Source organism: Pogoniulus pusillus, chromosome 1 (genome assembly GCF_015220805.1).
Source record: "Pogoniulus pusillus isolate bPogPus1 chromosome 1, bPogPus1.pri, whole genome shotgun sequence".
Classification (NCBI taxonomy): domain Eukaryota; kingdom Metazoa; phylum Chordata; class Aves; order Piciformes; family Lybiidae; genus Pogoniulus; species Pogoniulus pusillus.
The window spans coordinates 5,388,604-5,409,048 of record NC_087264.1 but is presented as its reverse complement, the minus strand read 5'-3'; the positions used below and the strand labels follow the sequence as shown (position 1 = coordinate 5,409,048).

Here is a 20,445-nt window from a genome sequence, read left to right as displayed (position 1 = left end):
GACCTTCTTGTGGCCTTCCAGGATCTGAAAGGGACCTCCAAAAAAGCTGGGGAGGGACTTTCTGGTCTCTCAGGGAATGACAGGACTGGGGGGAATAGAGGAAAGCTGGAGGTGGGTAGGTTTAGCCTGGAGGTGAGGAGGAAGTTGTTGGGCATGAGAGTGTTGAGAGGCTGGAATGGGTTGCCCAGGGAGGTGGCTGAGGCCCCATGGCTGGAGGTGTTTAAGGCCAGGCTGGCTGAGGCTGTGGCCAGGCTGCTCTAGGCTAGGATGTCCCTGCCCATGTCAGGGGGGTTGGAACTAGCTGATCCTTGTGGTCCCTTCCAACCCTGACTGATTCTGTGATTCAGTGCTGGTGTAAACCAGAGTAACTTTGCTGACTATCACCAGCAGAGAGCTTGGTCCAAAATACAGGAATTAAATGTTGTCTGAGTGTGTCTGTGTCACGCTGTGCTGGTGTCTCTACTTGTTTTCCTGTCTCTCCCCACTCACCAACAAACACTAATGTAGAATGAAAAGGCCACAGGTACCAAATGCACTTTTATCTTTTCTAGTCCTGTAAGAAATAACAATAAGCAGAAATTAACTTAAGTCATTAGATACAAAGAATATTTAACCTAAGTTGTGGTCCTAGCATCGCTCCAGGAATCTGTGTTTTCAGAACTAATGAGTCAACTTCAGTTCCCACAGTGGTTACCAGCTGCACAGGCTGCTCAGACAGTCTCAGCCCCTGGCTGCTGGTTTTAAGTTACCCCAACTGGACTAAGAGGTACAAGGTGGGGATATCCAGGTGGATTACTAAACCAATGCATCAATCTGAGTCATGGAGTCATGGGGGGAGAACGAGCATCACCTTACTATCAGGCTGGGGGTATGATCCTGCTCTTATTCTAAGCAGTGGTAAAATCTCCCTAGGGTTGCATGGGAAAACAATGAATCCTTTTCTTATAGTCTTGTCAAAAGGAAGGAGGAATCCATTACACAGCCCTGGGTGGCCTATTTCCATAGGGTCAAGTACAAAGTGGACTAAAGAGCCCCAGATAAACCTGTAAAGGCCAATTAAGGCAGGAAAATACTTCAAAGGGACTTTTTTGGTGGTCTTAGTTACATTTCAATTCTTTTACTTTTTAAGTTCCTGAAAAGACACAGCAGGTCAGAAATTCAAAGTTGGAGGGGCAAGTAAGACCGATAGCTCTGAAGAGCTGGGATAGTTGGAGATTTGTTACCCCTAGAGAGGTGCTGAGACCTCCCACTTAGGTGGGCTAACCTGCCTCTGCTATGGCTGCACACCTAGAGCTGGTCCCATCGGTCAGCAATCATTCCCTACTCCAGGTTGAACCCAGGTTCTCAAGGGAACCTTTGAGCCTTCCCCAAACACTGGAACTTCACCAAAACACCTTTAAGGGTCTGTAATCACACAGTTCAACTATGACAGAGCTGAGCAGGGAGCCCAGGCCACAAGTCTTGGGCCCATCTATGGTAACTGCTTCTGCCCAAGCACCTAGGAGTAAGCAGAAAAAGAGAGGGGAGACAAAAGTCAGCATAATAAATGGTCCTTGACTTTTTTTGCCAGTCCCTTAAGTGAAAGAGAAGGATGAGTCACAAGTGACATTCCAATAGCCTGGGTTAGGAGTTTTTGTTACAAAGGAAATCTGGACCAGCGTGCTGGGGGACTTAAACAAGAAGATAATTTCATCCTGTTGTAAAGGTAAAAGACCTAAGGACTCCAAGATTCATCCAGCTTTGCCAAGCTGTGTGGAGATGGCTTTAGTATTAGTTCACACTGAATTATTCAGAAGCATGAGACTCCTCTGTGAGGAAGAGGAGCACTTCTGAAAGGTGTGTGATCAATCCATAGAAGAGATTAAAGTCACTAGGGAAAGCTGTTTGGTGTTCCAGAAATAGAAAGCAGAGAGTAAGAGACAGCACATTACAGAGATGGATGTGCAAGTTCAGGCAAAAGAGATAAGAAAGTAGTCTGTGGTGGAGGAGAGCCTTGCCACTTTCTCTTGGGTTGCCAACCAGAGGGACCTGGACAGGCTGGAGAGGTGGGCACAAGCCAGCCTCATGAGCTTCAACAAGAGCAAGTGCAGTGTCCTGCATCTGGGTCGAGGCAATGCCAAGCACAAGTCCAGGCTGGGTAGTGAGTGGCTGGAGAGCAGCACTGAGGAGAGGGACTTGGGAGTGCTGATGGATGAGAAGCTCAACAGGAGCCAGCAGTGTGCGCTTGCAGCCCAGAAAGCCAAGCAGAGCCTGGGCTGCAGCAGGAGAAGTGTGGCCAGCAGGTTGAGGGAGGTGATTCTCCTCTTCTGCTCAACTCTGGTGAGACCCCACCTGGAGTACTGCATCCAGTTCTGGAGCCCCCATTACAAGAGGGATGTGGAGATGCTGGAGCATGTGCAGAGAAGGGTCACGAGGATGGTCAGAGGGCTGCAGCAGCTCTGCTGTGAGCACAGACTGAAAGAGTTGGGGCTGTTGAGTCTGGAGAAGAGGAGGCTCCCAGATGACTTTCTTGTGGCCTTCCAGTATCTGAAGGGGGCATCCAGAAAAGATGGGGAGGGACTTTTTAGGCTCTCCAGGTGGGGAGATTCAGACTGGATGTGGAGAAGAAGTTGTTGAGCATGAGAGTGGTGAGAGGCTGGAATGGGTTGCCCAGGGAGGTGGTTGAGGCCCCATCCCTGGAGGTGTTTAAGGCCAGGCTGGATGAGGCTGTGGCCAGCCTGCTCTAGGGCAGAGTGTCCCTGCCCATGGGAGGGGGGCTGGAACTAGATGATCCTTGTGGTCCCTTCCAGCCCTGATTGATTCTATGACTGACTTCAACACAGTGTGCTAATGGTAAATAGGTTCTGGACAACAGATAATCTAAAACTGCAGAACTCCTTCCCAGTTGGGAAGTGACAGGCTCCAGAGTCCTGCTTTTGCTGCAGAAGCTCTGGAGCCAAGCAGGAAATGAAAGATGAAAGCCTTTCTAAAACACAAAATAAAGGAAAAAAAATATTTACAGAGATCTGGCAGAGAGCTTCACAGAGAGATTCAAATACTGGCCTGGCTCTGACAGCCAAAGCTTAATCAAACTGTGCAAGAGGATTTATGGAGCCTGCCAACTCTGAAGAGATGCCAAAGAGAATAATTTGGCATATTTGAAAGCATGTTTAATATCTGCCTTTGTTAGCAGGCTCCTCAGCTCCGAGGCTAAAGCAGTGAGCTCATCTTGTGCTCTCTTTGATTTCAGTGGGTCCAGCACTGTGTTGTTCCTATTCCTTTTAATCTTTGTCTGAAAAATCTTCCCAGCATCTGGTTCATTCAGAAACAAGCTCATCCTGGCTATTGCAGCACTGCATGTGAAACAGATTATCTGCCTTTTTCCTGGCTGCTGGGAAGAAAGAAAGAACCTGGCACAGGTCTGTGGAATGCAAGTGCAAAGGAGAGACATGAGCCTTGTGCTGGAAAGGAGTTCCGTAGGCAACCTTGCACCAGCAGCATCTGGCAGCCTCCTTTCACACCTTGCAACTGTTGAGGGGAGGCTCAGGGAGCACAGATATGGGCTTGTGCTAACTCACACAGTGGCCAAACTGACTGCCCAGGACTAACTCACACAGTGGCCATACTAACTGCCCAGGACTAACTCATACAGTGGCCAAACTGACTGCCCAGGACTAACTCACACAGTGGCCAAACTGACTGCCCAGGACTAACTCACACAGTGGCCATACTGACTGCCCAGGACTAACTCACACAGTGGCCATACTGACTGCCCAGGACTAACTCACACAGTGGCCAAACTGACTGCCCAGGACTAACTCACACAGTGGCCAAACTGACTGCCCAGGACTAACTCACACAGTGGCCAAACTGACTGCCCAGGACTAACTCACACAGTGGCCAAACTGACTGCCCAGGACTAACTCACACAGTGGCCATACTGACTGCCCAGGACTAACTCACACAGTGGCCAAACTGACTGCCCAGGACTAACTCACACAGTGGCCATACTGACTGCCCAGGACTAACTCACACAGTGGCCAAACTGACTGCCCAGGACTAACTCACACAGTGGCCATACTGACTGCCCAGGACTAACTCACACAGTGGCCAAACTGACTGCCCAGGACTTGAGGGGAAGGTGAGCCACGTAGGCAGCGGGAAGCACACACACATTGAGCTTGGATGTGTGGAACAAAGCACAGCCCAGGGATTCTGAGTCATGTGCTGCTTGTTTTAGTGCACAGGAAGGACAGAGGCATAACCATGGTACCTGAGCTGGTGACAGAGAGTCTGACCATGATCCAGTGGTGTTGGACCTGAGCAAGTGCAGTGTATGAGAACAAACTTCTTTGAAGAGCACTTCAGAAAATCTCATCCTTCACACTGATGTTCAGGGTAAGAGCTGCAACAGGCAGGCAGCTTGAACCATCCACATCTCTCCTGAGCTTAGACATCCCTGCCAGCAGTCTGAAAAAAGCTGGTTTTCCTCCACTCCTCCACCAGTGCAGACTGTTCACTTAGATTGTATTTTAAAGTGTGCCTCTAAGTCTCTCTGTGTGAAAACCTTGGCCTCTGCCTTCTCTCCTCACTAACAGCATTTGCAACTTGCTGGCAGCAGTGGAATCAGTCTGGTTCAGTATGGAGCACTCTCCATCCACCCACCCACCCACCCACCAATCCATCTTCAGCCTTTCTGAAAATAAGCTGCAGTGCACACAAAAGGGATCTTCATCATGGATTTGGGCAACTATGAAAGCACCCTCTTAGGATGGGTAAAATAGAGTCAACCAGATTGGAAGAGACCTCCAAGATCATCCAGGCCAACCTAGCACCCAGCCCTAGCCAGTCAACCAGACCATGGCACTAAGTGCCTCAGCCAGGCTTTGCTTCAACACCTCCAGGGACTCCACTACCTCCCTGGGCAGCCCATTCCAATGCCAATCACTATCTCTGGCAACAACTTCCTCCTAACATCCAGCCTACACCTCCCCCACCACAACTTGAGACTGTGTCCCCTTGTTCTGTTGCTGCTTGCCTGGCAGAAGAGACCAACCCCCACCTGGCTACAGCCTCCCTTCAGGTAGTTGTAGACAGCAATGAGGTCACACCCCTGAGCCTCCTCTTCTGCAGGCTGCACACCCCCAGCTCCCTCAGCTTCTCCTCATAGGGTTTGTGTTCCAGGCCCCTCACCAGCTTTGTTGCCCTTCTCTGGACACCTTCCATCACCTCAACCTCTTCTGGGGAACAATGGAATAACAAACTTCTACAGGAAGTTTTGAGTGGCTCTTTTAGCTGAACCAGCTGAAAAACACCACTTTCTGTGCTCTTCTGTGACATGGGCTCACAGCAATGGCAGAAGAGGCTTCTCCTTTCTAGATTGGGGCTTTTTTTGTATTAGGCTTCAAGGCTCTCTATTATCAAAGAGGTTGCATATTAATTCTGGCCCACTTAACCACCCACCCTTATGGTGTTCCCAAGTACCACTGAAGCTCCCACCTGGCTGCTGGCACAAGCCAGGAATGAAATCCCAGCTCCTTCACCTTGTACTCCGGCAGCCAAATCGAGTGCACAAAGCACAGGTCATCAGAGCAGGACCTGGCTTTTCATGACCCACAGAGCATCATTATTGCTGAGGCTGAGTCTAAACACTGAGTTCCCAGACACAGCAGCCCCTGGATGTTAATGTGACAAAGCAGAGGGAACTTCAAGTCTGCAAGAGCAAAGTCTACAGGAGGAAGGGGAAGTGGTGGGGCGAGTGTGTGTATGTTAGACTTCAGTGGTATTATCAGGGTGCAGAGGGTGCCAAGGCATCTGGAGAGAGAAAATGAACTCAGTGACATGAAGCAGCAGAGTTCACCAAACCAGAGTATTTGCCTTTTGAGTCAGCATCACTTCCAGGCTATTGTTCTCTAAAACAACAAATCAAGTTGTTCTTTTGCACCCTTGGCACTATATTGCTGACACTGTTTTCCTCCAAGACACAGGTCATGTTTGCTATGAGTTGAGCTCCCTCATCTTTCAACCCTTCTCTTTGCACTAACCCACTGGAATTTAGACTTCCCCCCCTCCCTGCCCCATGCTGTTCCACTTACACTGGGTGGGAGTGCAGGCTGCTAAAACCACAGTCAGCTTCCTCTGCCTCTTCCTCTTTTCTTGTCTGGTGTCTACTTTTCAGAAGAAAACCACTTGGAGCGGGACCATCTTTGCCCAGTCACTAAAATCTATTCATGCTTTCTTCAGCAACTGTGTTTTTAAGCAGCTGGAGGTAGAGCAGGCTTCATCCTCATTGGTGATTCCAAACCATGCAGCAGCAGGCAAGGCTGCCCAAGCCTCACCTTTGGAAGGATCGTTTCAGCTAGGCCAGAAGTGTTTCAGAGCTCATATTAAGATTGGAGGCTGGCACACAAGCACCAAGAGACACCCTCAGCTTTAAGCAGATTCAGCTCAGTGCAGAAATCCAGGGTGCAGAAGGCTAACACATCCTTGGGGAGATGCTGCTTTCTAGCCCTTGCTACCACCTGGTTCTGAGAGCGAAAATGTCTAAGCTGCAATAACTTACACAAGTTCCCAAGCCTCTGGGTCAATCAGTGCTACTTCAGATCATCAGTTCACAGAGCTACTCAGTAGGATTAGCCCTTCTCTCCTCTTTTGAAACCAGACCTGGAAAGGAAAATCCCTGCAGCTTTCTCTGTAAATTTGCTTTCCATCATACACCATCCACTTTTGAGACTCAATTTTCACTATGTCACTTCATTCTTCCTCCTCCCTCTAAACCTGGTTGTGAGCAAGGCATTGTGATTGAATTGCATTTGAGTTACACACGAAGGGAGTGAAAAGTGCTGCCAAAATACACAGAATCAACCAGGTTGGAAGAGACCTCCAAGATCATCCAGGCCAACCTAGCACCCAGCCCTAGCCAATCAACCAGACCATGGCACTAAGTGCCTCAGCCAGGCTTTGCTTCAACATCTCCAGGCACAGTGACTCCACCACCTCTCTGGGCAGCCCATTCCAATGCCAATCACTCTCTCTGACAACAACTTCCTCCTAACATCCAGCCTAGACCTCCCTTGCCACAACTTGAGACTGTGTCCCCTTGTTCTGTTGCTGCTTGCCTGGCAGAAGAGATCAACCCCACCTGGCTACAGCCTCCCTTCAGGTAGTTGTAGACAGCAATGAGGTCACCCCTGAGCCTCCTCTTCTGCAGGCTGCACAGCCCCAGCTCCCTCAGCCTCTCCTCACAGGGCTGTGCTTCAAGCCCCTCACCAGCTTTATTGCCCTTCTCTGGACACCTTTCAGCACCTCAGCATCTCTCTTGAATTGAGGAGCCCAGAACTGGACACAGCACTCAAGGGGTGGCCTGACCAGTGCTGAGTACAGGGGCAGAATAACCTCCCTTTTCCTGCTGGCCACACTGTTCCTGATCCAGCCCAGGATGCCATTGGCTCTGCTGCCCACCTGGGCACACTGCTGGCTCATCTTCAGCCTACTATCCACCAGTACCCCCAGGTCCTTTCCCTCCTGGCTGCTTTCCAGCCACTCAGTCCCCAGCCTGTAGTGCTGCTTGGGGTTGTGGCCAAAGTGCAGAACCCTGCACTTGGCCTTGTCCAATCTCATCCCATTGGCCTCTGCCCACCCATCCAGCCTGGCCAGGTCCCTCTGCAGGGCTCTCCTACCCTCCAACAGCTCCACACCTGCTCCTAGCTTGGTGTCATCTGCAAACTTACTGATGCTGGACTCAATCCCCTCGTCCAGATCATCAATAAAGGGATGCCTTTCTGCATGTGGGCTGACCTGTGTGGAAGCCTGTGCTGGAATTGGGCTGGTGGCTGGCTGGGTTTTCATGCCCAGTACAAGTGGGAAATGGACACTTTGTCAAGAAAAAGGATGAATGGAGCAGGGGTTCCCGTCTTGAGGGTTCCTGTCTTAAGAGTCCCCTGCCACTGCGAAAGATAGGTTCCTGCTGTGACTGGGCTGCCCCTGCTTTTGGATGGCTCCTACCTTTTGTACAGCTCTTGGTTTCATCCCATCCCTGCTTTTGGACAGTTCTCCCCACTTTTGCACACTTTAGTGTAAACCTGCAGGCTTGGCAAGCCCTGGAGTCCTTTGGGAGAGAGAGCTGGCAGCATCTGGACTGCCCTCTCTCAGACCCTATCAGTAGCCAACTCCTGGCTGCCTCCTGGACTGGGGGACCCTAGCAGTTTGCTCATCCCTGCTGCTGTGAAGGCAGCATCATTCCATGACCATCCCACTCAGGAAGAAGTGCTCGAGACATTTCTGACCTTAGTGGCTCTGCCACTTGCCTAAGGGCTCCTGCGGCGTGGATCTTGTCCTGGAGTCCTGTACCCCTAAATTCCTCTCCTGCCCGGACTTCGGGGGGAAAGGGGAAAAGCCGCCTGGTTTCCCCCCCCTCGCCTGCCCTGCAGCCGAGAAGGGGGCGACTGCCCCGTGAGTTCCCGCGCTGGAGCCAGGCTGGGACTGGCCGTGCGCTTTCGCGCCTAAGGTGTGGTAACTCTGCCCTTTGTCTAGCGAAGGGTATAAATATTGGGGGTCTTCCCGCCTTTGGGGTTCCCGCTTTGGATTTTGCCCGTGTTGGACGTATGTGTCTGCCTGAGCTGCTCACTCTCCTGTGCCTGGACTGCAGAGAGACTAAGGACTTGCTTTGGTGTTAGGCACACCTTTGTCTGCCTAACGACCCTTAACGACCCTTAACGACTCCTGCAGCCGCTGGAGGAGGAAGACAGACCGCAGGAGCCAGCCTGAGTGAGTTATTTGGCTTAGCTTAATTTAGTAAGAAACCGCTATTAATTAATAGCTGAGGCCTTTTCCAAAAACTGACTTCCAAATATATATAGTCAGATTATTAATGGTATCCTCGTAGAATTCTTAGGCAACTCAACCTGTTTATTAAACGAAATTAATCTTTGTATATATAGTTGTGGGGGCGGGTTTTGTAAAAATAAAAAATATCTATTTTTGATAAATTTTCTTCTCGGCCACGAATTATTACTGCCCTCCGCAACAGATCTCTATGATCAGATATTGCCTGCAGCACCAGAAGGCTGCTCCTGCAGAGGAACCCAGCAAGGGATCACTGCTGAATGCCTGTCTTACGGGTGCAAGTTGCAGCACAAGAGGCTCTGCCTCAACACAAGGGGGAACTTCTTTACTGTAAGGGTCCCAGAGCACTGGAACAGGCTCCCCAGAAAGGTTGTGGAGTCTCCTTCTCTGAGGACTTTCAAGCCCTGTCTGGATGCGTGCCTCTGTGATCTGTGTTAGATAGCATTGTCCTGCTGTGGCAGGGGGAGGTTGGACTCAATGATCTCATTGGATCCCTTCCATCCCCTAACATCCTAACATCCTATGATCCCGTGATCCTATCTTACCTCTGTGAGTAAGACCTGCTGCTCCCTTAATCTTCTGCTCAGCCTGTTTGATAGTGGGGTAAAGCTGTGTTCATAGCTTAGCCTTCTCCATTCCCTGACTTCCTAAATATCTACATTTATCTATAATCTCCTTTTGGAAGAAATTCCTGAGTGAACTGCATCTGTTAGTAAGCTAAACTAACTTTTGTATATAGTTTGGGGGTGGGATTCCAGGAAAATAAAATAATTATAATTCCTGACTCAGCCACATTCCTTCTCTGCCTCCAGGACATGCTTCTCTGGGAGTACTGTAGCAATATCACACACAGCATTAACCGGGTTGGAAAAGACCTCTAAGATCATCGAGTCCAACCTCACCTAACCCTTCTAATTAACTAACCCATGGCACTAAGTGCCTCATCCAGCCTCCTCTTAAACACCTCCAGGGATGGTGACTCCACCACCTCCCTGGGCAGCCCATTCCAATGCCAATCACTCTTGCTGTGAAGAACTTCTTCCTAACATCCAGCCTAAATTTGCCCTGGCACAACTTGAGGATGCATCCTCCTGTCCTGTCACTGGGTGCCTGGGAGAAGAGACCAACCCCACCTGGTTGCAACCTTCTTTCAGGTAGCTGTAGAGAGCAATGAGTCTCCTCTTCCCCTGGCTGAACACTCTCAGCTCCCTCAGCCTCCCCTCACAGGGCTGTGCTCCAGCTACCTCATCAGTCTTGTTGCCCAGAAATGACTGGATGAGTCATTTAGTGCCATGGTGTAGACGACTGGATAGGGCTGGGTGCTAGGTTGGACTGGATGAGCTTGGAGGTCTCTTCCAGCCTGGCTGATTCTATGATTCAAGCATCTCAACATCTAGAGTTAAGCTACTCTAAGTCTGTGCTGCTGTTAGAAGTGACCCACCCCAGACTGTACTGCTGCTCCTTTACCCAGTACCCTCAGAGGCACTGGACTGGAGAGACATCTGATAGAGGAGAACCTTAATATTTGATATAAATGAAGACAACATTGCAAGGCAGATCTTTTCCATACTAAGTCCAAGCTGCAGCTACTACAGCATGTGTAGCTCTTCTGCAGCTAGTGGAGAAGATGACCCTGCAGATCTGCTCTTTGCCTGCAGTGGCTCAGGCTGCCCATGCTTTACCTGCTTGCACACATCTCCTCTCATCCTATCCTTCTCTGCCCTTCTCTTTTCCCAGCTATTGAGGGAAAATATCAAGGACAAAAAAAAAACCCAACCCAAACCAGTGAAAAGAAATAGATAAAACTTTTCCCTAGAGCACAGATATTTATGTTTTCAATTAATTCTACACAAGGTCCCAGGGCACTGAGGCTGATTTTGCTTTCCTTGGTTCCAGTGCTCAAAAAAAACCACATCAGGAACACCCAGTCACTTAAATGAGGTGCCAGGATTTTGAGTTGCTTTCAGAAAACTCAGAAAGATGAAGAGGATACAGCCTTCAGAAATTAGGTGGCTCCTGATGGAAGGAAATGGGTAAAAACCAATTATGGTGAATAAAAGCAAAATGAAATCACAGAGTCTGTGAAATGGGTCCTAAAATCTATTATCCTTGTTTACAGTGAAGCTCTTCATGAAGACAAATGGATCAAATGCTTTCTAAACCAAGATAGATCTATTTGCACAAACACCTAATTGCATCTTCCCAGCAGAAGAATTTGATTTTCCTTTCAGAGGTTTGTACTGCTCAAACCTCAGCCAATTCTCATGAATTGTACCACCCAAGACTAAGTGAATTCTCACTGCTCCTCTTCAAGATTAGAAGCTACTACTTCAAGTAAGGGAATAATCCATTTAGTAAGGCTATTAAGGCCTTAGCATGCAGTACAAGAGATTCCAGATTTAATTCCCTGGTCTTCCATAGGCTTCCCCTGCCATGTAAGGACTAATTATCATGTATGTCACTGTGGCAGCTGAGTGCTTCTATTTTTCAGAGTTCTTAATATCACAGAAACAACCAGGGTGGATTAAAACACACTGACACAGCTGTAAAGCAGGATCACAGGATGTAAAGGGTTGGAGGAGATCATCGACTCCAAGCCCCCTGCCAGAGCAGGACAATGCTATCTAACACAGATCACAGAGGAACACATCCAGACAGGCCTTGAAAGTCTCCAGAGAAGGAGACCTCACAGCCTCTCTGGAGAGCCTGTGCCAGTGCTCTGGGACCCTTACAGTAAAGAAGTTCCCCTCTTGTGCTGCAATTTACACCCATTGCTCCTTGTCCTGTCCCAGGGAGCAGACTGTTCCCCCTCTCCTGGTCAGTCTTCAGATACTTATAAACATTTATCAAATCCTCTCTAAGTCTTCTCTTCTCCAGACTAAGCAGCCCCAGGTCCCTCAGCCTCTCCTCATAAGCCATGCCCTCCAGTCCCCTACGCATAAGCCATGCCCTCCAGTCCCCTAATCACCCTTGGAGCCCTCTGCTGGACCCTCTCCAGCAGATCCCTGTCCCTCTTCAACTGGGGAGCCCAAAACTGAGCACAGTATTCAAGCCTAAATCAGGAAGCTCAAGTTCACCTTATATTGGAGGTAAACACAGCAGTGGTTAGAATATACTTGCATAGTCACAATGCTGTATCTTAGAGAAGTAAGACTAAGACCAGGAGCCTGTTGAAAGCAATCTATGTATTTTAGTAGAAAGTAGACTCTCCTCCTTCATTAAACAGCCACAAGGGAACAAAAAAGCCAGGTTCACCACTCCGTTATACTGACACCTAAAACCAGTGACCAAACATTATCAGTACACTGGAAATACAGTATCTCAGCAGTGATCACATGTGTTATCATTCAAAAGAAATCAAAGGGTGTGGGTTTCTTCCATTTTCATCTAGAGCCCCAGACAATCTCATGACAGGATGCTTCCTTCCTCTTAAAGCCAACATGGTCTGATGCCTCTAAGAACTCAGTATAAAAAAGGCAGGAGGAAATGAGGAGCTCTTCTAGTGAACAGCTCTTGATCCCACAAGCAGCTACTGTTAAGCTGCAGAAATTGAGACTGTAGCAAACAATCATCAGTGCTGTAAAGTAAGATAGAAAAGTCACCTCCAGGTAGCAGCCACTGAAAGAACAAGGGGACACAGTCTCAAGTTGTGCTGGGGGAGGAAGTATAGGCTGGATGTTAGGAGGAACCTGTTGGCAGAGAGAGTGATTGGCATTGGAATGGGCTGCCCAGGGAGGTGGTGGAGTCACCATCCCTGGAGGTGTTCAAGAAGAGCCTGGATGAGGCACTTAATGCCAGAGTCTAGTTGACTGGATGGGGCTTGGGGATAGGTTGGACTGGATGATGTTGGAAGTCTCTTCCAACCTGGTTGATTCTATGAACAGAAACACTGAAGAACTGAAGGTCCAGTAAGAACTTCAATTTCATGCAAATTCCCACTAGTTAATCACAAGGCTCCTGGTTGATGTCCTAAACTTCAGCCTTTCCCCCAAAGCAGACAGCATAGTGCCTCTCTCGAGCAGTGCATGTGCATTTCAGAGAGGCAGCTTTGCTTTTGTTTGGGTTTCACAAGCAACACATGCCAGAGCAGACAAGCAGAGTGGCTGGAGGTGAGATCTTTTTCAGGCAAGTTCCCACCATATGCTAAGTTGTGCAGTTTTGGTCACTATTTAAATTATTATCTCACTCATCCATTCTTGACCCTCCTTCTCCAGTGCTTCTTATCATGCTGCTTGCCAGGAACCTGCTGTTAGAAGCTGGGCTCAGAACATGTGCTAGAGGGGTCTGGGGTGACTGCAGCTTACGCTGGCCATAGGCATTTCATCAGAGGCTAAAACACGAATCATATTATATTATACCCTAGAATTCCTGTTAAGATGAGCATCCCCTTCTACTCAGCTCTGCTGAGACCTCACCTGGAGTGCTGCACCCAGTTCTAGAACCTCTATTACAAGAAAGATGTGGAGATGCTGGAGTATGTGCAGAGAAGGGCCACGAGGATGCTCAGAGGGCTGCAGCAGCTCTGCTGTGAGCACAGACTGAAAGAGTTGGGGCTGTGCAGGATGGAGAAGAGGAGGCTCCCAGGTGACCTTCTTGTGGCCTTCCAGGATCTGAAGGGAGCCTCCAAAAGAGTTGGGGAGGGATTTTAAGGCTCTCAGGGAGTGACAGGAGTGGGGGGAATGGAGCAAAGCTGGAGGGGGGTAGATTCAGAGTGGCCATAAGGAGGAAGTTGTTGAGCATGAGAGTGGTGAGAGGCTGGAATGAGTTGCCCAGGGAGGTGGTTGAGGCCCCATGGCTGGAGGTGTTTAAGGCCAGGCTGGCTGAGGCTGTGGCCAGCCTGATGTGGGGTAGGGTGTCCCTGGCCATGGCAGAGTGGGAGGAACTAGCTGATCCTTGTGGTCCCTTCCAACCCTGACTGATCCTATGATCTATCTGAGCACATTTTATCTCCACCTCATACTTATGCAAGATACCTGCAACAAATCCACTCTGCTATTACTCATCACTGCAGAAGAGGAATTAGGTCAGGCACTCTAGAGTCCCAATCCAACAACATGAATGCTGCTCCAGAAGCTGCAATGAATCTGAACATCACTTAAACAAAAAATTAAGTATGTTGCAGGTTACTTCCAAAACCCAAGAGGGCCTTCAGCATGACAAACAACCACTCCTGAGCACAACCTGTGATTTCAAAGCACAGACCCTTGCCTCCTCAAGGAGTAGATTTTCTTCTCAGTTGATCTCTGCATAATTTATTAGATGCATTTTCAGCTACAGAAAGTAGTTTGTCAGTTCCTATACAACAGAAACCTTTCAGCAGGAAGCTTCCAGATTCTTGCTACTAAGGATCTGAGGAAAATGAACTCTCATCTTTCCTTCAAATGGCCTCATCATTCATTACCTCATTTCTTTGAGTTGGTGCTTCACAAGTTACTATGAATTATATCTTACCCAAGTAGTTCTCAGACCCTCTATTACCACAATATTTAGCAGCATCCAGTCTTAAATGTATCTCAATTCACAGTGATTTTGCAAGGGAAGTTAATGCTTTGATCCTTCTCTCTCCACAGTGTGCTTAGAGATATTGATTTGATCAGAAGCAGGAATAAGTCAATGGCAGAACAGCCAGGTTAGGTCTCCTGATTTGTTTAGTAATATCCTCACCACTTAATCACCCTTTGATTCATTACAGCAAAGCTCAATGGTTCCAGTGCACTATGCACTCTTTGCCACACACAGCCTACAACCTTAAGCAGCTTCATTCCCACAGCACAGGCAAAGATTCACAGTCTCAAGTTGTGCTAGGGGAAGTATAGGCTGGATGTTAGGAGGAAGTTCTTGCCAGAGAGAGTGATTGGCATTGGAATGGGCTGCCCAGGGAGGTGGTGGAGTTGCCGTCCCTAGAGGTGTTCAAGAAAGGACTGGATGAGGCACTTAGTGCCATGGTCTGATTGACTGGCTAGGGCTGGGTGCTAGGTTGGACTGGATGATCTTGGAGGTCTCTTTCAACCTGGTTGATTCTATTCTATGATTCTATGATTTGAGGCACGTGAGAGAGACCTCCTGGGAAAATTCAGGAATATATGGTAGAACAAGAACTAAATATAGCCAGCCACAGCTCTCAACCTGTTTGCTGCACAGCCCCAACTGTTCCTCCCAATCAAGCTTCTGTCCTTGTATGCAGGTAGACTGCAATCCCTGGGGCACAGCTGGCATTATCAGCAGTCAAAACAAAAGACCATCATGAACACCTCACTTATTTTCCACTCCAGTCACATGGGAATCACACAGTCACCACTGACCAAATACTGTGCATAGCTGCTGCTTCTGTTCTGGAAGATGACCATATGTTGTAAATCATTAAGTCAGCAGGGGAATGCTCAGACACACAGACATGCACACTTTGCTTGCCAAGCTGGTTGCTGAACTGTATAAAGGACACGACTATGCAAACACACAGCAAAGTGCAGCAGGATTGTGGGGCTTTTGTTTACCCTTCAATCCAAGATAAGGAAAGGGTCAGGGTTAGGGTCACCGCGGTTCCTGAGTGCCCATACTCCGAGCCCTGTCTTCTCTTGCTAGATTTAGTCTTGAAGAAAGCCAGGACAGGGAGCACACAAACAGCCAGAAGAACTCACTGCTTTGAGGATTGCCACTGCATCCTGCTGGAGCCACGTTGGGTAGACAACTTCATCGTTCAGAATCGCCTCAAAGAGGTCATCCTCGTTCTCTGCCTCGAAAGGCGCGTGGCCGCACAGCATCTCGTACAGCAGCACGCCCATGGCCCACCAGTCCACATCAGGGCCATAGAGCATCTCCTGCAGGATCTGAAGGAATGGGAAATAAATATTAACACTGAAACTTCTTCAACTCAGCAGGAAAGGAGAAAGGATCTAGAAATATTAGTGCAGAAGTTCTTGCTACGTCCTAGCGTTGCTCTCTGGCTGTACGTCTAGGAACACACAGGTGATCTCAAGCTGGGAAAGCCCAGAGCAGAACAGAGGTACACCAGATGCATTAAACAAGGACTAAACTAGCTTGGCTGCTCACAGGGTCACCTGGGAAACAAGCCATGAGAAACAATGCTAGGGCTTAGCAGGAGAAGGGGCATTTCAGCAAAACTAGCTGAGCCTCAGAAGCAGCAGAGCAGTCATGTGTGCTGGCTCACATTGCCTTTTCCTTGCCCCTGGGAAGGAAATTCTTACTCAGCTCCAATGGTGAGGCTTTCACTGGAGAGGACTGTGAGCAAGTCACAAACATCAACCACAAACAACAATTCAACTGTGTTGAAGAAGGATCTAACACTCTGTCAGAACATCTGGCAGCATCTGGAGGGCAGCTGGTCCTTAAAGAGGTGTGTATTAATTTTGTAGTGAGATTGGGAACTGACAGGGAATGAGAAGAGGTAGAAAAAGGAATTGGGAAATGAGGAAAAATTCAACCTTCCTTCAAACTGAACTGGGCCAGTATCTGTATTTGCCTCTATCAAGATTTTTGCAGCTGTCCCTCCATTTTGCACCTCACATTTCCTTAAGAAACATATTATAAGCCTATCTTGATGACTACAGCAGCCTGAAGGTTTATTCATGCTTTGCTTGTACAAGGAACTGATAATACAAGCATACACCTAGGAGAAAAACTTGTACCTGTCAGTCAGATAAGGAGCAGCTAAAAACAGCAGAGCATTTGCTTGCTGTTCCAAAGCTAACCTATGCTTTTCACACTCCCACCAACTTTTCCTAGTCAAAGAAAGGCTTCCTGTACCTCTGGAGCGATGTAGTCTGGTGTACCACAGAAGGTGGCTGTGGTAATGCCGTTGTGAATGCCCTCTTTGCACATTCCAAAGTCTGCCAGCTTGCAGTGACCCTCATAGTCCAGCAGCACGTTGTCCAGCTTCAAGTCCCTGCAATGAGAATCATTCATTGAGTCTCTATGTGCTTGGAACAGACCCAGCACAAATGGAGGCACCATCCCAGGCTTCAGGAGATTAACCTGTAAACTGGACAAACCACGTCATCATAAAAACAAACAAACAAGCAAACAAAAGAGCCCACAGAAAAGCCCAACAAAACCCAAAGATCATGCAGGAGGGAGTCTCTTCTGCTTCCTCACAGAGAGTCATTTGCCATCGGAATGGGCTGCCCAGGGAGGTGGTGGAGTTTCCAACCCTGGAGGTGTTGAAGCAAAGCCTGGCTGAGGCACTTAGTGCCATGGTCTGGTTGATTGTCTAGGGCTGGGTGCTAGGTTGGCCTGGATGCTCTTGGAGGTCTCTTCCAAACTGGTTGATTCTATGGAAGGGAGGAACCAAAAGCATTCTGCCGAAATGCATGCAACACAGGCAGGTGCTGTACGAGTTCACCCACATGGCTTTCCAAACACACCACAAGTCTGGCAGGCAGAGCTCCTGCTAATTTAGCTCTGGGGCTCACTGGAGCAGAGGTTGCCAGAGCTGTCAGATTGCGTAAAGCTGTTATGATGCAGCAAAACGCAGCACATGGGACAGGCTCTGATTCAGCAAAGGGCTGTGCTGAGAGCACACAGCCGAAGGCAGCAAGGCATGTGGAGCCTCTTCAGAGGGGGACCCCTGAGGCATCAGGGGTCAAGTAGCAGGACTTCCCTGGATTGGGGCAAAGCTGACTGATAAACCCCACCTGGAGTGTTGTGCTGGTTTGAGCCCAGCTGGGATATTTTAGTGAGAGGGATTAGATGCTAGGCTGTGAAAATGAAACAATGGTGATGTCTGCTGCACTCAGAGGCTTGCTGAGATGGATAAAAACAGGAACACAAACATAGATAACAGAGTTGCTCTTTGGCTGCGGCTGCCTCCCTTTTCTCTCCCTAACTTGCCACCTGTGTGACTAAACCTTCTGCTTCCTAACCCCCCTGGGTGATCCTCCAAACTCACCTCGAACATAAGGCAAATTCTGGGATAAGGTAGAGGGGTGGGAAGGAGGTGGAAAGATGGTTGGGAGCCCCTGCTGGGGACTCTGGTTATTGGGAGGGCTGTTGTGTTTCTGTATTAGTTTTCACCTTGCCTATTCCTGTCTATAGGTGTAGATATTGTAAATACCTGCTTGTGTATTGTGCTAAGATGTAAATATAAAGCTTCACTCTTTAATTTCCAGCTCAGCTGTGTCTAGTCTGGGTGATTTTCTTAAGTGTGTGGGGGTGCAGGTAACACCCAAACCATCACAAGTGTTAGCCCATCTGAGAAGAAAATAAACTTCCTGTGGGCACCGAGTGGGGAGGGTGAATTTTCAGCCAGCACAAGATGCCTCCACCATAAGGCAAAGTCTTCAAGTTCTCCCAGGTGTATCAATTCCATGGGAACTGCACTAGTGTAAGAATCTTCTTCCCCATGAGAGTGGTGAGAGGCTGGAATGGGTTGCCCAGGGAGGTGGTTGAGGCCCCATCCCTGGGGGTGTTTAAGGCCAGGCTGGATGAGGCTGTGGCCAGCCTGATCTAGGGTAGAGTGTCCACTGCCCATGGCAGGGGGTTGGAACTAGATGATCTTTGTGGCTCCTTCCAACCCTGACTGATTCTAAACTAACATCTCCCCTAGCGCGCACTGTCCTCCTTGTCAGTGCCACAGCAGACCTGCAGCAAATACCCCACTGTACAAGCTACAGAAAGACACATTTTCCAGTGTATCACCTCACAGCCTGCGAGCTCCTCATCGAAAGCAGAGCTGCCCAAATGACAAGAGCCCTAACCAAGCTTATCAGCTTGGCTGACCTTGACATTGCCGCAGGGAGCAGCCTGCAGCCAGCAGCGCCATCCGGAACGTGACCAGAAAGCACAGGGTCATCTGCAGACTTTGGCACTGCCTTCCTAAAAATACACATCAGTTCATAGCACCTCTGCTTTTCAGCTGCCAGACAAGCTCTAGGCACTATCACAGATGGAGGAAAGCAGCACGATGGGAGTTCTGTGCAGTACAAATAGGCCACAGTTCAGCTGTTGAACTGCCTGGTGCAAGAATCATAGAATCATAGAATCAACCAGGTTGGAAGAGACCTCCAAGATCATCCAGGCCAACCTATCACCCTGCCCTATCCAATCAACTAGACCATGGCATTAAGTGCCTCATCCAGTCTTTTCTTGAAGACCCCCAGGGACGGTGCCTCCACACCTCACTTGCACAGAGCCCTCATGGCTGCTGTGAGGCAGCAAAGTGTTGCCATTACCATTTGACAGAGATGGAAGTCACCTTACAGGCACAAAAGCTGCCTTCAGAATTATTCAGATGCCTAGCTAAGCATCAGGACCCCTTCATGAAATCTGGGTGGGAAATTGACTCATCTTGCCCTCTGATTGGGCATCTACTTCCTTGGGAAGGGTGGAACACAGGTAATAGCTTATCTGTATCGACATGAAAACCTGTGAGTGAGCCAAAATCTGAATCCAGATTGATCTTGTTCACGATCTGTTTATGATCTTAAAGTGAGAATCAGGGGGTTGACTGCTCTGACATGCATTGTGCAGCCCACATCACCACCAGAAGCCTCAATGGAACCCTCAGCTTCACTGTTGCAGTGGAAAGATCAAAGATGCATTGTGCTAGACAATCAGAGCCACATCCTATCCTAAAGAGACAACAAAAAGTATTATTTGACTCTTCTGAGCAGTCAGGAAAGTGAGAGCTAGATGTTAAGAAATTTGCCTGTGTCCCCCCAAAGCCAGGGCTGAACACCAGCTTCCAGAATTTCAGCTGCTGATCTTAATCACAAGATCATACATCCTCCCTTTGACATGGCATGGCCAGCAAAAAGCCTCTGCAGTGATGTTGCCCTTCATAGAATCAACCATGTTGGAAGAGACCTCCAAGATCATCCAGGCCAACCTAGCACCCAGCCCTAGCCAGTCAACCAGACCATGGCACTAAGTGCCTCAGACAGGCTTTGCTTCAACACCTCCAGGGACAACAACTCCATCACCTCCCTGGGCAGCCCATTCCAATGCCAATCACTCTCTCTGACAACAACTTCCTCCTAACATCCAGCCTATACTTCCTCCACCACAACTTGAGACTGTGTCCCCTCATTCTGTTGCTGCTTGCCTGGCAGAAGAGACCAATCCCCACCTGGCTACAGCCTCCCTTCAGGTAGCTGTAGACAGCAATGAGGTCACCCCGAGTTTCCTCTTCTTCAGGCTGCACAACCCCAGCAGCCTTGCCAGCTGTTTGCTGGCCAGTGAAACATGGATGTCAAGAACAATACCCATGGTTGTCTTACACATCACTGACTGCTCTGAGTAGGATCACAGTATCACAGTATCACCAAGGTTGGAAGAGACCTCACAGATCATCAAGTCCAACCCTTTACCACAGAGCTCAAGGCCAGACCATGGCACCAAGTGCCACGTCCAATCCTGCCTTGAACAGCCCCAGGGACGGCGACTCCACCACCTCCCCGGGCAGCCCATTCCAGTGTCCAATGACTCTCTCAGGGAAGAACTTTCTCCTCACCTCCAGCCTAAATCTCCCCTGGTGCAGCCTGAGGCTGTGTCCTCTTGTTCTGGTGCTGGCCACCTGAGAGAAGAGAGCAACCTCCTCCTGGCCACAACCACCCCTCAGGTAGTTGTAGACAGCAATAAGGTCACCCCTGAGCCTCCTCTTCTCCA

At 49.0% G+C, this 20,445-nt stretch overlaps 1 protein-coding gene across 1 annotated transcript in view; it reads right to left on the bottom strand.

The window, feature by feature from the left end:
- The window catches only part of PRKCH (protein kinase C eta), a 192,360-nt gene that overhangs the window by 14,146 nt on the left and 157,769 nt on the right, over positions 1 to 20,445 (bottom strand). The window contains exons 11-12 of the mRNA XM_064154813.1: positions 16,588 to 16,726; positions 15,462 to 15,650 (exon numbers count right to left, since the gene is read on the bottom strand). Of these exons, the coding sequence (XP_064010883.1) occupies positions 15,462 to 15,650; positions 16,588 to 16,726 (328 nt within the window). The remainder of the gene's footprint in view (positions 1 to 15,461; positions 15,651 to 16,587; positions 16,727 to 20,445) is intronic.